The following is a 19,779-nucleotide window of genomic DNA, read 5'->3' on the forward strand; positions in this document are numbered from 1 at the left end:
TCAATAGCATCCCCAATCAAGTCCACTTGATCTGATTAATTGCACTGCATAGCTCCTTATCTGTAAATAAGCATACAAATTCTTCACCAGCATAGCATATTTAACAGAGTTCTGCATATGGTTGGAGTATCTTATTATTATCCTGTAAAAGATGGGGAAATATAAACAAGTCCCTTCTTCCACTCTTGAAAGACCACATCACGTAATCCTGGTGAAAAATCTGGATTCCCTGTGATGGGTAAGAATTGAGATGACCTTGGACCGTGCCCTATTTCCTTGCAGTATTTCTGCCATGCAGTGATAGTATTTACAAAAGTCTGCATGTGTACAATATTGTTTGGTAGTTTAACAAGAGGGTAATGTAGCAAGGCCCTTAGATCAAATGGGTCGACGAGTTTTGTTTCTATATAAAAATAAGTAACATAGTTTGCTTCTGTTAACCAATTTACTGCAAATTTTATCATACAAGTCCAGTTATAATATTCTAAACTAGGCAATGAAAAACCACCATAACATTTTTGTTGAATTAATCTGTCCATGGCTATTCAAGGCCGAGTCTTTCCCCATTAAAATAATGAACATGCAGCATTAAACCTGAGAATATTTTGCTTAGTTATAAATAGGGGAAAATTCTGTAACAGAAATAGAATTTGCGGAAAGAAGATGGTCTTAAGTAGCATAATCTTAGCAGATATAGACAGATAATATAATTTCCATGCTTTCATCTCATTTGCCATATTAGCAAACAAATCTTCATAATTAAGGTTGTACCACTCATTAGGATTCCTGTATACTTTAATTTCCAAGTATTTCATACTTTGTACTTCCTTAAAAATGTGGGGGTATATACTTTCTGAAGTCTTATGTATCCATAAAATCTCAGATTTCGTGGGATTAATTCTATATCCCGAAAATTTTCTAAAACTATTAAGATGTAGAGAATGTGGAATGCTCTGACACGTATCTCTTAAGTACAGTATAAGATCATCTGCGTAAAGAGATAAGATTACTTTCCGTTTCCCCAATAAAATTCCTTTTAATTCCTGTATAAGCAATACTGCCAATGGTTCTAAAGAAATATTAAAGAGGAGGGGTGATAAAGGGCATCCTTGCATCGTACCCTTCTTTAATATAATATATTGAGACAAAAGATCATTAACCAGCAGTTGTGAGCTAGAGTTTTTATAGACCAATGTGAGCATATTAATTATATTTCCAGAAAAAACAAAATTTCCTAACGCCAAAAACAGGTGCTCCCATATGATCGAGTCGCAGGCCTTTTCAGCGTCTGTCACTAAAGCCAGATCTGCCCTAGGCCTGGATTTTTGTTTTCCTTTATTGTAATAGGTATCTATGGTCAGAAGTACTTTTCTTATATTACGAACTACATTTCTTCCTGGCATAAACCCCGTTTGATCAGTATGGATTATTTTTCCAACTACTTTTTTAAATCTTTCGGCCATGATTGACATTAATAATTTATAATTGTTGTTTAAAAGCGATATAGGACGATATGCTCCCAGGTCTTCTGGGTCTTTACCTTTTTTTTTTATAGATAAGGGTTATGACTTGGTCCTAAAATATGGGGAATTCATGTTGGTTCTCACACAAATAATGATTAAATAATTTGGTTAAAGTGGCGGGTATCTCTTTATTTAAGATTTTATAAAATTCAGCAGATATCCCGTCAGGACCAGGGGCTTCGTTTTGTTTCATTCTTTTTAATAGCTGATTAACATTCTTCTAATATTGACTGATTAATCAGTAGATCATCATTGGAAATTTTAGGCAGATGAATTTTCTGCCAAAACCCATCTTGCTCTTGTTTATCTATATTTTCTTTAGAATAGATTTTTTGGTAGTATTTAAAAAAAAATAAAAAAATATCCCTAATCTCAGTTGCTTGAGTACATTCGTTTATCGTCCCTAATACTAGATATTATATTACTATTTTTCCTTTTTCCTGATTCTTACTAAATGTTTAGTGGAGATGCCTTTGTATCCCTGGAAAAAAAGCTCTGTTTTTTAGATCCTCTAGTGACCATTTTTCCTTCAGAAAAAGCTCCCATGCATCTTTGGCTTGCTTATATTTATTCCAGTTGATGTTATTTGGGATATTCAAATACCTTTTATGTATGTGTTTTTAACCTCTCTGAGTTTGGATTTCTTTTTTTATTTTAATCATATAAGCTTTTATCTCGCCCTTGAGGACAGCCTTGCCTGCTTCCCAAAAAGTTTCTATTTTATGTAAGTATCCCCTGTTATTTCTGTAATATTCTCTACATTTTTCCACCAGCCAATTTGATATCTGAAATTTTACACTGACTATGGGATGATCTGAAAGTAGGATCTCTGAGATTTGTGAATCGATATCCAACAATAACAACTTCTCTTCTAAAAGAAATAGGTCGGTTCTTGAAAAATTTCTATGCGACTTTGACTTGCACAAAAAGTTGCGCGAGTCGGGATGCTGTATTCGCCATCCCAGAGGCAGAATTTTTCCTCACTTTCTGCGATGAATTTTTTAGTGAAATCATTTCTGCAGGTCATTATGAAATAACATTCAATTTAAATTTTATTTTTTTTAAAAATGTTTCTTGAATAAATTTTGTTTCCTTTTCTCTTGCTCTAACATCACAAGGTAGAAATAAAAAGGTGCATTGCTCACAAGAACATCTTACATTTAGAAGTCACAGCTTTGCAGACTAGGAATGGCTAGGTGCGGGGTTCAAAATCCCAGAGAGCCAGTCACAAATTTCTTTGCAGCGGTGCTCCACATTTAACTGTTCTCTTCAAACAGCACTTTACTCTGGATGCACTCTGTTAAGAAAAACCTACACAGTGCAGCCAGAGCAAAGCTCTGTTTGAAGAGAACTGTCTAATGTGGAGCAGTGCTGCAAAGTGTAAGTGCTAACAGATCTTGCATGTGTCCCACTCTTTCTGTAGACATGCTGCATTTTCTGCGATGACAGCTCAGATCACAGCATGTTCTGCCTTGGGGTTCGCCATATATCCTTTAAATTTAGGGTTTTACAAAAATCTCTAAAAAAAAAAAAAACGTGGCTTCTCTTGGGTAATAACCTGGGGAGCTTAAAGTGAAGGTCAAGTCCGGGTGACTCTCTCACACTGTCATGCTGTTTATAAGAAACCATGTTGACGTTCATTTATCATTTTGCATACATTTCACTCATACTGTCTTTTTTTTTTTTTTTTTACCATTTATTTACCCTCCATTACACTATTTTCGTCTGCCCGCCATCTAAGTTACCTTGATTGACAGCAATCGAAGATCTAATTCTCCAATGTTCGTTCCCCCCCGGGGCGTTCAGCCCCTTTCCCGCCACGTCACTACTAAGTGATGCGCATGCACATCTTCCTCAACAGCGTCATATGTCGTCATTTTGGTTCATGAGATGCGCAAAACGCATACAAAATGTAAAGCATGCGCGATTTGGATGGACATACGCATGCGCATTTTCAATCTTAATCTTGTGCACGAGCTTAAGAACAGACGTAGAGAGCGTATGGGACTGCTTGCTACGTCACTACTACTGAATAAAGAAGTGGTGGAGGGGAGGAGTTGGAATGCAAACGGCAAGTTTTCTAATATATGATTTTATATAAAACCTAATATGTAAAGTGAAAAACAAAGTTAGCGACTAGAATGGTGATAAGTGATTGAATACATTTCAGTATTCCATTAGCCGCAAATTGACCTTCACTTTAACCAAAATCTATCCATCTCTGGATATTGGGTCATGTTAAAGTCACCCGATAACACTAAATTGTGATCTAGATAAGGGGCCAATTTAGTTTTCAATTTATTCCAAAACTTCATATCAACATTATTTGGACCTTATAAATTACAAAGTGACCAAATTTGTATTATTTAATTCAACTTGTACAATTATAAATCTACCTGATGGGTCTAGTTCCTGGTTTAAGATTTTGTAAGTGAGTTTCTTATTAAATAATATAGCAACCCCGCATATTTCCTATTACTGCATGGTGTGGCAATGACCTCCGGAATCCACCCAACCTTCAAAGTCTCAATTTCTCGGGCCTTTAAGTGCAACTCTTGTAAAAAGATTATATCTGGCTTCTGGAGTTTAAAAGCAGCCTAAAAATATTTTTTCTTTTAGGGATTTTATCCCTCCCACATTCCAAGATACCAAATTAATTTCAAGATTTATGTTGAATCCATTGCAATCTCATATGTCTCCCAGCGTAAAGAGAAGAGACAGGAGAAAAAAAAAATAGGCAAAATCCATACGACAGATCTGTGTTTAAAAAAACACAGCACTTAAAAAGTTTACTTCTTGTGACCCACTACAAACGGTAATCAAAATTAAAATAAACACAAAACATTCCCTTCTAGCATAAGAAGGGTTTACATACTGAAACAAACATCATTGGTAACTAAAATTCAGCCTCCTTGCCTATCCTAACGCATATAGTAAACTTTATACCGGTCCCCGACTGTTTCCAGTTAAATAATGGGATCACCTTTTCTGGGGTTACCAGGTCTATCTTATGTCTTTCAAAAAAAAGTTTCACCTCTGTTGTACTGTTAAAGGGACATGAAACCCAATTTGTTTCTTTCATGATTCAGATAGAGAATACAATTTTAAACAACTTTCTAATTTGTTTCATTATCTTGGTATCATTTGTTGAAGAAGCAGCAATGCACTAATGGTTTCTAACTGAACTCATGGGTGAGCCAATCAAATTCTCTCTCTCTCTCTCTCTTTCTCCCGCTCCCGATAAACTAGTATTTGTGCTGGATATTCCAACCTTGCTCTAAGTCCTGCCTTAATTAAAACTGTACAGTATGTGGCCATTTCCCTATGTTTTAGAGCAGAGCTTTCCAAACTTTTCATGTTGGTGACACACTTTTTAGACTTAAATCTGATTGTGACACAGTAATTCAGTTGTACTAGCAAAAAGGAGGTTAAACTAACTTGTTTTAAGAGATAAGGACACATACATAAATAATATAATAACAAAATGTATTTACAAGTAACAGTATGTATGTGCAAGAATTAAAAAAAAGTTTAATAACACCAATAGCTACTTACTATTTTAATGGGATGTATGAGCTTGATGAGATAAACAGTTTCGGAATATTTGGTGTAATATTAGATAAAGACACTCACATTTCATCATCAAGCATTTTTAAGCTTCCACTTCCTATCCATATATCAAGAGCAGGAGCAGCAATGCACTACTGGGAGCTAGTTGCAAAAAAATCCCACTGACTTCTGCTCAGCGTTTAAGCTGCCACCCTCAGAGCTCTGCGAGTCCGACTGACTACTGCCCGGGCTGCAAACACACTGCTGTCCCACTCACTGGCTACACGTGCAGTCACGAGCCAATGTACCGCCAATGGTAATAGTTTCAGTTCCCACTGAGCTGTGCCAATTGGTTAAGATGATCTGTGACCCACTAGGTATCAATCACGTGTCAACCATGTGATATGCGTAGCAGGCAGGTGGAAAGTCAGAAACCAAAAAACAATTTAAAAAAAAAAATAATTAAATTTAAAAATATTTGTGCTGAAGCAGGGACACACCTACACACTGCTGCCGACACACTAGTGTGTCCCGACACACAGTTTGGAAAGCACTGTTTTAGAGGTTTCTGACGAAAAATCCTGGATCAAATGTATACGAGTCTTACCCACCATTAATGTATTGGCTTTTATAAAATGTCTCAGGATATTGGCTTTGTCCTGGAAGTTAAGGTACCGTATCACCACTATACGGGGTCTACTATTCCCATTGCTGAACTTCTTTATGGACCCTGTTCTATGCGCTCGCTCCACTAAAATTCCTTCTATTTGGGTACTCATACCGAGCATTTGAGGGAGTGTTTGGGAAGCAAACTTTACCAAATCTTCAAACTCGCTGGTCTCGGGGAGCCCTACAACCCTGACGTTATTGCATTGGGACCTATCCTCCTATTCTACATTGTAGAGTTTTAATCCTGTCAGAATGTTTTTTTATGCAAGGATTCGTGGGAGCTACCACGATCCTCCAGCTCAGATACCCTTGACTCTACTTCTGCAATTCTATTTGAGAATTGCCGAAATGTATTTGTTAATCTCACTATTTCTTTTTTAAGAGAATCAAACTGGGGGAGTACCAGATCAGCTATTTGGTTAAACATTGTTTTTGCCTCAAGATTTTGAATAGGCGTGGCTGTAAATCAATTGATTTGTCTAAACCAGGTTTAGATTTTTTTTTTTTCTTTTTTTGGCAGGCACCGCAGGGGGATCTATTTTTAGGGTTGGTGATGAACCAATCCATAAAAGACTGAGGTGTGAAACTAAACAAGTAAAAGGTGTAACAATACTGTGAAAATGAAAAAACACACACACAAAAAAAGAGCTTTAATCAAAAGTGAAAGGAATAAACTAAATGTATGATCTTTTAATACTGGTTGTCTAAAGTGTGCGCCAGTATATGTGTGTGAATCAGTGTGTTTTTTTTTTGTTCTTTACTATTTGAAAAAACGTGTTGGATACAGTGCAAGAATAAACAAGAAATCAAGTAAAGTAAAGCCTGCCAATTAATACTTAAACAATTTTAATTGTCTATCCAAATACTATGCCAGACAGCAGCTTATTATATTCTGGTAATATTCACTATGTTTTCAACACTCCAGTTATTCTTATCTATAGCATGAGTTTAATATGAAGCTAAGATATTTGTTGCGTTATGGGGTATTATGCAGAACAAATTAGCTCATGTTTAGTTAACATACAACATGCTTCATAATCACAAACTGAGACTACCAAGGCTAAATGATTGCTATAATAATAACCTCCACATCATAGAAAATTATCTGAGGAAATCTCTTAGTCGAGTAACTCTCCAGTATCAAATAGTCCACCTCCTACATAGAACCTGCCACAATATATAAGGTAATTAGTATAATTTACAAGGGGTACCCTATGTTAATACCGTCCAACTTAGAGGTGATTTTTCTCCTCTTAATTTATTCTTGCTATATTTCTTTATCTGTTTCCATTTATTCTTTCCTCCTGCAATAATTTCAAAGCTTCAACAGAACAGGAATAAAGTCAGTTCTCTCGCTTCCCCCCCTAATATAGTAGATTTTTTATTCCACTTTATCCCGAACAAGAGTCAGATCAATAGAAGGGGGAAAGGAGCCACACAATCTAGGCACACAGAATCCCCTTATCCTTAACTCTGGATAAAGTTCCTGAATGGCAATATTAGATTTAGTGCTGCGTGACCTTGCTATCCTCCCGCAACTTCTTGCCAGCTGATAATGGGTATATACAGGGGTCACATAACTGCCTCCAAAGTATTATACGGCTTCCACAGGGCCCCAGCAAGAACAAATAGTCACAAATACTGAGTGTATGCGCTAACTTCTGACGCTAAGCGTGCTGCCTTAATCTGTATACTTGCGGTCTCTTCTGTAGCTACTCCACTGTGAGGTCGTCATCCACACCCTCCGCCAACACAGATCCAGACAGGACACCTCTCCGTCCGCTCCGGTGTGTCTCACCCAGGGGACTCTGGTGGTGCAGATTCGGAACTTCGTGTCCCTCTAGCATCCCAACTAGAGTCACTCGCAGGAGTCAAAGGCTACGTTCTTCTGACTGCACTCAGCTTCCAGTTATTTTGGTGCTGACAGGCTGGATTTAGGTTACGGCCCTGGTGTACTGGCCGTCAATCGCCTTGCTAGGCAACCGGTACACCCTGGTTGTCTCTCCAGGCAGAAAATTAGCGGGCTGTCTATGGAAATTTGGAGACAGGGTGTAGAGCTTACCCTCTTGCTCGATCTTGTGAGCGGGTACTACGGTGTCTTACGTCATGCGGCTCCTACCGGATGTCTTATACTAGAGCTTTCTATGCATAAATGTTTTGTAGATGATCCATTTATATAGCCCATCTGGGAGTGTTTTTGTAACAATGTATAGTTTTGCTTATTTCTTAATAACCTGCTGATTTTCAGCCTCCTAACCAAGCCCTAAAGTATCTGATGTAGACTGATCTCTGCAGACTCCTTTCTCCTGTTTTTGTAATCTGTTTTTTCCTATGCAGGGGAGGGGGGGGGTGTCTGCTTTCCCAATGGGTGTCCCAGCCTAACCTCATCATTAGTGCTAAACTGGGAGCTTCTAAGTAAGTTTTTAAAAAGGTTTTAAATTGGATTTTTAGATCAGTATCTGTGCATATTCTGCTTTATAGTAGTGTCTATTACATACAGTTACATGAAATTGGTATATACTGTCCCTTTTACCACTCTGCAATAGAAACAAATCTATCAGTTTTATGGTTAGAGCCGTTTCAATTGTAGCTGTGAATCCCGGTATCATACGTATAAGAAATTAAAGTGACTCCCCCCCCCCCCCTTAGTGCATCTAAAAGCAGTCTATTGTCCAAACATAAGAAATATTTGCATGCCAAACAAAAGCACTTGTGAAATTGGCGCGGGAGCTACGCGTATACTGAAGTGGCACTATACATAATAGAAAAATGTGTAACTCCATAGTCCTTCACTTCAAAAAGTAATATTTAAATTATAATATCAGAATCCTTGGGATGGTGCAAAAATGTTTGGTTAAAGGGACATTATACACCAATTTTCATATAACTGCATGTAAAAGACCCTACTATAAAACAAATATGCAGCACAGATACTGATATAACAATCCAGTATAAAACCGTTTAAAAACTTACTTAGAAACTCCCAGCTTGGCTGTTAAAAAGGTAGCTAGAACATCCACTTTAAGTGGGAAATAACAGACACTGCCCCTTCCTCTGCATATGAAAAGACTCTTTACACAAACAGGAGCAAGCTGGAGTAGGTATACATTGGTATTCTCCTAAAACTTTGGGGCTTGGTTAGGAGTTTGAAAATCAGAGCAATGTTATTTAAAAATAAGCAAAACTATACATTTAAAAAACAAACAAACTGTATGGGCTATATAAATGGATCATCAACAAAACATTTATGCAAAGACATAGTGTATAAATGTCCCTTTTAAAAACAAAACTTAATATCTAACTAAATATCAGTCGTCATTAATTGTCTGCAAGAGAATGCAGTTTTGTTTATGTAACTTAAAGGGACACTAAAGTGAAAATTATGGTTTCATAATTTAGAAAGAGCATGCAGTTTTAAGACACTTTCCAATGTACTCCCTAGCAGACACACAAAGAAACACACTCAGACACCCAAACAGACACTCAGCACTTGTTTAGATTGACCTGACAAGTAATGACGTAAACTACAGTTTTGTAAAAAGGGAGATTTAGAAAACAAAATATGGAGTTCTGATTATCTTTTCTCCTACATTGGTGTATCCGGTCCACGGCTTCATCCTTACTTGTAGGATATTCTCAATCCCTACAGGAAGTGGCAAAGAGAGCACACAGCAGAGCTGTCCATATAGCTCCCCTCAGGCCCCGCCTGCCCAGTCATTCTCTTTGCCGCTCTAATTAGTAGCATCTCCACGGGGGTGGTAAAGAGTATGTGGTGTTAGTTGTAGTTATTTCTTCTATGAAGAGTTTGTTATTTTAAAATAGTGCCGGCTTGTACTATTTACTCTGAAGCAGATAGTGATGAAAATTTCTGCTGAGAGGAATATGATTTTAGCACCAGTAACTAAAATCCATTGCTGTTCCCACGCAGGACTGTTGAATACCAGAGAACTTCAGTTGGGGGGAACAGTTTGCAGGCTTAACTGCTTCAGGTATGATCAGTCATTTTTCTAACAAGACCAAGTAATGCTAGAAGACTGTCAGAAATCCCCTCAGGGATAGGTAAGCCATTTTCTTAGACTCTGTATAAAATGATGGCTTATATTAAGGGCTCTATGCTGGTTGACACTATTTTGGGCTTAATCGATTGCTTTTTAGCATGTTTTCAGTATATATAAGGTGTTTTTTCAGACTTTGAAACACTTATGGGGTTTAATATTGCGCCTGGCACTTATTTGGACACCTAATCTAGTCTAAAAGGCCCCTCCACTCTGGAATGAAGAGGGAGGAGGCCTCATTTTCGTGCCTCAATTGCGCAGTTGTCTTGACTAGGCAGTTCATGCAGCTTCACGTGGGGAGTCCAGAGACATTAGGAAGGACTTCAGGGAGGCTTATTTCCTACTTAAATAACCCCTAAGGAAGGTAAAGGCCACAGTAGAGGCTGTGGCATTGTACTGTAGTATTTTTAACCGGTTAACTGCTGTTATTAGCTCCGGTTTGGGCATTAAGGGGTTAATTAGTCTGAAAATTTGTGTGCAATCTTTTCAAAGCATTAAGACACTGGTGAAAATTTCGTTAAAATCGGATATTTATTTGATGGTTTTTTGATGTTTCAGTAATAAAGTGTGCACTTTTATTATTTAAAGACACAGTAACGTTTTTGTCAAAAGTAATAGTACACACTGATGCGTTTCCGATACCTAAGAGGGTGGCGGATATCGTGACTAAGGAGTGGGAGAAGCCAGGTGTACCTTTTTGTTCCCCCTCCTATATTTAAGAAAATGTTCCCAATTGTTGACCCCAGAAGGGACGCGTGGCAGACGGTCCCTAAGGTAGAGGGGGCAGTTTCAACGCTAGCTAAGCGCACGACTATACCAATAGAAGACAGTTGCGCTTTCAAAGATCCTATGGATAAAAAATTAGAAGGTTTACTTAAGAAATTTTTTGTTCAACAGGGTTTTCTCCTTCAACCAATTTCTTGCATTATTCCTGTAACCACTGCAGCGGCTTTTTGGTTTGAGGAACTAGAAAACTCGCTCCAGAAGGAGACTTCTTATGATGAAGTCATGGACAGAATTCACGCCCTGAAGTTGGCTAATTCTTTCATTACAGATGCCGCTTTGCAGTTCCGGTTTCGCAATTGTGGCGCGCAGATCGCTTTGGTTAAAATCTTGGTCGGCGGATGTGTCGTCCAAAACAAAATTGCTTAATATTCCTTTCAAGGGTAAGACCCTTTTCGGGCCAGAGTTGAAAGAAATTATTTCAGATATCACTGGGGGAAAGGGACATGCCCTTCCACAGGATAGACCTTTCAAAGCTAAAAATAAGTCTAATTTTCGTTCCTTTCGCAATTTCAGGAACGGACCTGCTTCTACCTCTACAGCTACTAGGCAAGAGGGTAACGCATCCCAGCCCAAACCAGCATGGAAACCATTGCAAGGCTGGAACAAAGGTAAACAGGCCAAGAAGCCTGCTGCTGCTACCAAGACAGCATGAAGGGGTAGCCCCCGATCTGGATCTAGTAGGGGGCAGACTTTCTCTCTTTGCTCAGGCAAGAGATGTTCCGGACCTCTGGGCACTAGAAATTGTCTCTCAGGGGTATCTTCTAGACCAGTGATTTTTAACCTTTTTTTTGCCGTGGCACACCACCGTCCCAAAATTTAAAAAAAAAAAATGCACATTTTAGCCTAATACAGTATGTGTATATATATATATATATATATATATATATATATATATATATATACACACACATACTGTATGTATTGTGCTGTTATGCCATGCCTTCTACAAACTACCCCTGCACTGGGAGTAAAAAACAAGCAAAGTTTAAAAAATGTCACACTGTTGTCAGTCTGCCGTGGCACACCTGAGGATCTCTCACGGCACACTAGTGTGCCATGGCACACTGGTTGAAAAACACTGTTCTAGACTTTCCTCCAAAGGGAAGGTTCCACATGTCTCACTTATCTTTAGACCGGATAAAGAGACAGGCATTCTTACATTGCGTAGAAGACCTTTTAAAAATGTGAGTGATACACCCAGTTCCAACAGCGGAACAAGGACTGGGTTTTTACTCAAACCTGTTTGTAGTTCCCAAAAAGGAAGGAACTTTCAGCCCAATTCTGGATTTAAAAATCCTAAACAAATTCCTCAGAGTTCCATCATTCAAAATGGAAACCATTCGGACAATTTTACCAATGATCCAGGAGGGTCAATATATGACTACCGTGGACTTAAAGGATGCGTACCTGCATATTCCTATCCACAAGGATCACCATCAGTTCTTAAGGTTCGCCTTTCTGGACAAGCATTACCAGTTCGTGGCTCTTCCCTTCGGATTGGCCACTGCTCCCAGAATTTTCACAAAGGTGCTAGGGTCCCTTTTAGCGGTGCTAAGGCCAAGGGGCATTGCAGTAGCACCTTACCTAGACGACATCTTAATACAAGCGTCGTCCTTTCACAAAACAAAGGCTCATACGGACATTGTTCTAGCCTTTCTAAGGTCTCACGGGTGGAAGGTGAACATAGAAAAGAGTTCTCTGTCCCCGTTCACAAGGGTTCCCTTCCTGGGAACAATAATCGACTCGGTAGAAATGAAAATCTTTCTGACGGAGGTCAGGAAGTTAAAACTTTTGAACACTTGTCGAGTTCTTCAATCCATTCCTCAACCCTCCATAGGTCAGTGCATGGAGGTAATAGGACTAATGGTTGCGGCACTGGACGTGGTTCCCTTTGCTCGAATTCATTTAAGACCACTGCAACTGTGCATGTTCAAACAGTGGAATTGGGATTATGCAGATTTGTCTCCCCAGATACAAATGGACCAGAAAACCAGAGACTCAGGATCACCTGTCTCAGGGAATGAGTTTCCGCAGACCGGAGTGGATCATTGTCACGACCGATGCCAGCCTCTTAGCCTGGGGTGCGGTCTGGGAGTCCCTGAAAGCTAAGGGTCTATGGTCTCGGGAAGAATCTCTTCTCCCGATAAACATTTTGGAATTGAGAGCGATATTCAATGCGCTCCAGGCATGGCCTCAACTAGCGGAGGCCAAATTCATCAGATTTCAGTCGGACAACATGACTGTATCGTACATCAATCATCAGGGAGGAACAAAGAGTTCCCTGGCGATGAGGGAGGTATCCAAGATCATCAAATGGGCAGAGGATCACTCCTGCCATCTATCAGCAATTCACATCCCAGGAGTGGACAACTGGGAAGCGGATTATCTGAGTCGTCAGACTTTCCATCCGGGGGAGTGGGAACTTCACCCGGAGGTTTTTGCCCAGATAACTCAACTATGGGGCATTCCAGATCTGGATCTGATGGCGTCACGTCAGAACTCCAAAGTTCCACGTTACGGGTCCAGGTATCCCAAGGCGATGGCGCCTTAGTCGTTCTATATAGCTTATGTCTTTCCACCGTTTCCTCTTCTCCCCGGCTAGTAGCCAGGATCAAACAGGAGAAGGCTTCTGTAATTTTGATAGCTCCTGCGTGGCCACGCAGGACTTGGTATGCAGACCTGGTGAATATGTCATCGGTTCCAGCATGGAAGCTACCTTTTGAGGCAGGACCTTCTAATCCAAGGTCCATTCGAACATCCAAACCTAGTTTCTCTGCAACTGACTGCTTGGAGATTGAACGCTTGATTCTAGCTAAGCGTGGGTTTTCGGATTCAGTTATAGATACTCTGATCCAGGCTAGAAAGCCTGTCAACAGGAAAATTTACCATAAGATATGGCGGAAATATCTTTGCTGGTGCGAATCCAAGGGTTACTCATGGAGTAAAATTAGGATTCCAAGGATACTATCTTTTCTCCAAGGATTGGAGAAAGGTCTGTCAGCTAGTTCCTTAAAAGGACAGATATCTGCTCTGTCTGTTTTGTTACACAAGCGTCTGGCAGCCGTGCCAGATGTTCAGGCGTTTGTACAGGCTTTAGTCAAAATCAAGCCTGTCTACAGACCTGTGGCTCCTCCATGGAGTCTAAATTTAGTTCTTTCAGTTCTTCAAGGGGTCCCGTTTGAACCTCTACATTCCATAGATATTAAGTTACTATCTTGGAAAGTTTTGTTTTTGGTAGCTATTTCTTCTGCTAGAAGAGTTTCTGAATTGTCTGCTTTGCAGTGTAATTCACCCTATCTGGTGTTTCATACAGATAAGGTCGTTTTACGTACCAAGCCTGGTTTTCTTCCAAAAGTGGTTTCCAATAAGAATATTAACCAGGAAATCATTGTTCCTTCTCTGTGTCCTAATCCAGTTTCTAACAAGGAACGTCTGTTACACAATCTTGATGTGGTTCGTGCTTTGAAGTTTTATCTAAAAGCAACTAAAGACTTCAGACAAACATCGTCCTTGTTTGTCGTCTATTCTGGCAAGAGGAGAGGTCAAAAGGCGACTGCGACCTCTCTGTCTTTCTGGCTGAAAAGCATCATCCGGTTGGCTTATGAGACTGCTGGAAGGCAGCCTCCTGAACGAATTACAGCTCACTCTACTAGAGCTGTGGCTTCCACATGGGCTTTCAAGAATGAGGCTTCTGTTGAACAGATCTGTAAGGCAGCGACTTGGTCTTCACTGCATACATTTGCCAAATTTTACAAATTCGATACTTTTGCTTCTTCGGAGGCTATTTTTGGGAGAAAGGTTTTACAAGCAGTGGTGCCTTCCGTTTAGGTTACCTGACTTGTTCCCTCCCTTCATCCGTGTCCTAAAGCTTTGGTATTGGTTCCCACAAGTAAGGATAAGGCTGTGGACCGGATACACCAATGTAGGAGAAAACAGAATTTATGTTTACCTGATAAATTTCTTTCTCCTACGGTGTATCCGGTCCACGGCCCACCCTGGCATTTGGTCAGGTTTAAATTTATTTTTGTAAACTACAGACACCACTGCACCCTATGGTTCTCCTTTTTCTCCTAACCGTCGGTCGAATGACTGGGGGGGCGGAGACTGAGGGGAGCTATATGGACAGCTCTGCTGTGTGCTCTCTTTGCCACTTCCTGTAGGGATTGAGAATATCCCACAAGTAAGGATGAAGCCGTGGACCGGATACACCGTAGGAGAAAGAAATTTATCAGGTAAACAAATTGTTTTTTACCTCTGTGATTATCCTGTATCTAAGCTTATGCAAACTCCCCCCCTTATTTCAGTTCTTTTGCATTTTAGCCAATCAATACTGGCTCACTGGAACTTCACGTGCATGATCAGTGTTATCTATATGACACACATGAACTAACACCCTCTAGTGGTGAAAAACTGTCAAAATACCCTGAATGAAGCGGTGGCCTTCAAGGGCTTAGATATTAGTATATGAACCTCCTAGGTTTAGCTTTCAACTAAGAACACCAAGAGAACAAAGCTCAGTTATGCAAAATGTTCAAGCTCTAACAAAGTAGAACATGCAATTTTTTATTAGAATGTCCATTTAACCCCTTCCCACCCAGACATATTTATCTACATCTGAACAAAGTTACGATATAAACAAATGAGTAAAAAGTGAAATTGCGCAATTCCAATAATGGGATTGTGTCTGGGTGGAGTGCTTATGATGCTAGGCATGCCCTCCAGCCTGCAATTCCATTCAGGAAACGCCTTTGGCTTTAGTCCAGCCAAACGGCTAGGACATTCTATGCCGTCCTAAGGGCGCTAAAGCCCAATGCAGTTAGGACGGCAAGGGATTAAAGATATCAACACGAGGGGAAGAGTCCAGTTTTCACAGACTAGAAGCAGCATGGTCATGCAAGGAAATAGCTGTTGGGAGGGGAGCAAGTTGTGAATGGAGGATATAGAGTGTGTGGCATTCTGGTGCTCTGTTTTGTCAGATTTTAGTTAAAGGGACACTCAGGTTAAATTAAATTTTCATGATTCAGATACAGCATGTCATTTTAAAAAACTTTCCAAATTACTTCCATTAAAACAAATGTGCACAGTCTTTTATATTTACAATTTTTGAGTAACCAGATCCTACTGAGCATGTGCAAGAATTCAGATTATACATATATGCATTTGTGATTGGCTGATTGCTATCACATTGTACAAGGGGAGTGGAAATATACATAACATTGAAATTTGTTATAAAAAAAATCTACTACTCATTTGAAGTTCAGACTAAGTGCTATTGCATTTGTTGATTATGCAAATCTAATGTTGACTGGTCCTTTAAAACAAATTAATTTATTTTCATGTATATTTAACCCCTGAAAATAGGTTCAATACGTAGCTCAAAGTGGTAATCATGTGCCACTCCAGATGAGGCTACATCTGGTGAGCAAATCAGGATTAAGCATACATACATATGCTATCACTGGCCCTATCCTTATCTGAATCAAAAGTTTGGTGTCCCATGAGAATAACTGTCTTCAAAGGGACCGTAAAGTAAAAATGAAACATTCATGATTCAGAGCATGTGATTTTAAACAACTTTTCAACGTACCTCTAATATAAAAACTTGCTTTCTTTTGTTGAAGAGATAAGCCTGCAGGCAGGCTGATAAAAGTTCGGGAGTGTGCACGTGTCTATAGCAGCAGTGTTTGCAGCTTTGTATAATGTGTCTGTAAAGAAAAGTTGCAAACACCACTGCCAGATGGCTAATCATGAGTGCACACTCCTGAGCTCACCTAGGATTACTCTTTAACCCCTTCATGTTGGAGGCAAGTGTTTAATTGTAAACACTTGCTTGAAAAACTAAATTACACGAGTGTTGATGCGATCACGTGATTTCAAGGCTGGGATTGGATCATGGGGTACTGCCTACGATGCTAGGCATGCCCCTCCCTGTCGGATTTCCCATTGAATAAAAGCAGGAGGGTGCAGAACGCAAAAAAAGGCAGGATGTTCCATGCTGTTCTAACAGCATTAAAGCCCAGCGCTGTTAGGAAGACATGGAAGTTCCTAATTGTGATATTATAAAGCAGACAATCAATTAAAGGGACAGAAAACCCCAACATTTTCTTTTGTGATTTGGATAGAATCAGAACTATCAACTTTCCAATTTACTTTTATTATCAAATTTGCTTCATTCTCTTGTTATCCTATGCTGAATGAACATTGGCAGCTAGCTGAACACATCTAGTTAGTCAATCACAAGAGACAGGTGTGTTAAAATGACATGCAAGTTTAATTTTGACTTTCCTATCCCTTTAACGACCAGCAAAGTACAGGGTACATAGTGGTTGTTAAGCAGTTAAAGAATACCAAGAGAACCAAGCGAACTTGATAATAGCAGTTAATTGTAAAGATGTTTAACATTCCATGCAAGATTTTAATTTTGACTTTACTGTCCCTTCAACTCTTAAAGGAATTTGTTTAAAAATAAAATAATTTAACCCCTTAAAGTGACAGTCAAGTCCAAAATAAACATTCATGATTCAAATAGGGCATGCAATTTTAAACAACTTTCCAATTCTTAGTTGAAAGCTAAATATAGGTAGGCTCATATGCTAATTTCTTAAGACATTTAAGGCCGGCTCTTATCTGAATGCATTTTGAAAGATTTTCACCACTAGAGGGCATTAGTTCATGTTTCATATATATAAAACATTGTGCTCCTGCACGTGGAGTTACTCAGGAGTGAGCACTGATTGACTAAAATGCAAGTGTGTCAAAAGAACTGAAGAAGGGGCAGTCTGCAGAGGCTTAGATACAAGGTAATCACAGAGGTAAAAAGTGTATTATTATTACTGTTGGTTATGCAAAATTGGGGGAATAGGTAATAAAAGGGATTATCTATCTTTTAAAGCAACGCAAATTCTGGTGTAGACTGTCCCTTTAGCGAGCAGTGACGTACCCTGTATGTCACTAGTCTTTGAATTGGTATTTTTTTTGTTATAGCGCGGTGTTGCCGCCATTGGGGAGACTGTGCTATTCCAGTAAGTTTTCAGCCGGAAGGGAGATAATGCTGTGTTCTGCCGCACTACTATGACCTGAAAAACCATTAACATCCAGGGCACGTTGTGGTCGTTAAGGGGTTAAAAGGGACATGAAACAACATTTCTTTCACGATTCAGATAGAACATGCATTTTTACACAACTTTCCAATGTATTTGTATTATTAATTTTGCTTCATACTCTTTGGTATCGTTTCCTGAAAGAGCAGCAAATGCGCTGCTGAACTCATCAATAAGACAATCACATGAGGCATATATGTGCAGCTACCAATCAGCTAGCTCCCAGCTCCTTTATTATACTTTTCAACAAAGGATACCAAGAAAACAAGGTAAATGTGATGCAATAAGTAAATGATAGTAGCTGTATGTAGGTATTGCACTATTTTTAGGAATGTATTTAAAGTGGTGTAATTAAAATATTACCTGGACATTTTATTTACAAGTTATTTAACAAAAATAATATCTAACATTTTAGAATTATACTGAGCAAACCCTACAATTAAAATAGTATTGTTACTGTATCCATTCTGTTTATGATACTCTGTAAACTGAATAACCTTTAAAGGGACAGTAAAGCATGGGATTTTAAACAACTTGTTACTTCTATTAAATTTGTTTACTTCTCTGTATCCTTTGTTAAAACAATCCTAGGTAGAGTTTAGGAGCATGCATGTTCTAAGCCATCTGGCAGCAGTTTGCAATTATAGCAATGTTATACATAGTTACAAACAGTGCTGCTATAGACACATACATGCTCCTAGCAACCTACCTGTTTAATATTCAACAAAGGATACCCAGAGAACAAAGATAATTTGATAACAGAAGTAAATGGGAGAGTTGTTTAAAAATGTATGCTCCATCTGAATCAGGAGTTTGTTAGCCTTTACCGTCTCTTTTTAATAAATCCACTTAGCAAACATTATCTACAGTCAAATGCATGACAGACATTACTAGTTTGTGTGCAATTTAAGGCATGCATAATGCGAAGTGTATTACGGACTATCTGAACTAAAATGTAAATTATTTATATAAAATATGCAGAGTTTGTATTGCTGTTAATGTAATTAGTACAGATTGACCTTTGCGGAATAACAGCTTTCGTCTAAATTTGTGAATACACCTGGTATACGAGAAACGCGCGCTCTCAATATGTAAGCGTGACCGTGGAAATTGCGGCTAGGCCGGTTGCGGTGTGCGAGCAGGCGCGCGATGCACTATGGGAATGGCTGCGCAGCTCGGGTTGGCTGGGGGAGCAGACAGTGGAGTTTTAATGTCCGCCATATTGGCCATGGCGTATTGAACAGGGAGGGAGAGAGTAAGACACCGGAGCACTAAAACCCCCACAAAATAACACACTAAATAGAGTTTCGGACACCCGGAGTACCGGGATCGTACAAATTTGATCACGGGGGCTAGTAAGAAAGCAACGGGAGAGCACGGAGACCTCCATGACAGTGCGACACGGGAGGTTTTCCCCGTTCATCGGTCGCATGGCTTTGTGGTAGACAGAAAATGAGTAAACTATCGTTTCGGGCGCGGGCGCTAGACGCGTCCAAACCGTTACCCGTCTTCCGCTGCGAGGATTTACCGGACCTGCACGAATATGCATCCATCAACCGGGCAGTACCGCAGATGCCGACGGGCATGGAGAAAGAAGAAGAATCGGTAAATGTTTTTATTTTAGCCTGGCCTCTGCTGCAGCTTCTACCGGTATCTTCTCTGCGCAAGCTTACACAAAATGGCTGCCATTTTCATCCTTGGCCGCCTTAGTTGTGGCGCAGTTTCACTGCACCCTTTAGTTTAGCTCTTGGTGGGTCCAAATGAAGCGTCACCGTCCCGTTCCCCGCTAATTTGTGCGCCCATGTCTTTTACCGAGATATTTTCTGCTAGGTTTTGGAGACCGGGAAGGCACAAAGGGGGTCACGTGACGGGGCCGCTGTCCGCCATTTTGATGTGTGTGTATCCTGTCTTTGGGCTGGGCCTGGTGTGTGAAAAATGAAGGTGTAGTTCTTTCTGCTGACGCCAGGGGGTGCAAGAAATCACTAGCTATTCACCTTGTGGAATTGTTTGTGTACATACAGAGCTGTCAATGTGAGCCAGGCTTGTGCAGCTTGCTTCCAATCAACAGAGAGTGTGTATCCTATGTGGAAGTATTTG

At 39.7% G+C, this 19,779-nt stretch overlaps 1 protein-coding gene across 2 annotated transcripts in view; it reads left to right on the forward strand.

Moving 5' to 3' along the window:
• The window catches only part of EPC1 (enhancer of polycomb homolog 1), a 623,061-nt gene that overhangs the window by 30,854 nt on the left and 572,428 nt on the right, over positions 1 to 19,779 (forward strand). The window contains exon 1 of one of the 2 annotated variants that reach the window (XM_053713858.1): positions 18,837 to 19,287. The exons of the other annotated variant lie outside the window; for it this stretch is intronic. Coding sequence (XP_053569833.1) covers positions 19,135 to 19,287 — 153 coding nt within the window. The 5' untranslated portion in view covers positions 18,837 to 19,134. Of the gene's footprint in view, positions 1 to 18,836; positions 19,288 to 19,779 lie in introns of those variants that run through there. 2 annotated transcript variants of the gene reach the window in all.

The sequence above is a fragment of the Bombina bombina genome, chromosome 5, assembly GCF_027579735.1.
Source record: "Bombina bombina isolate aBomBom1 chromosome 5, aBomBom1.pri, whole genome shotgun sequence".
NCBI lineage: Eukaryota > Metazoa > Chordata > Amphibia > Anura > Bombinatoridae > Bombina > Bombina bombina.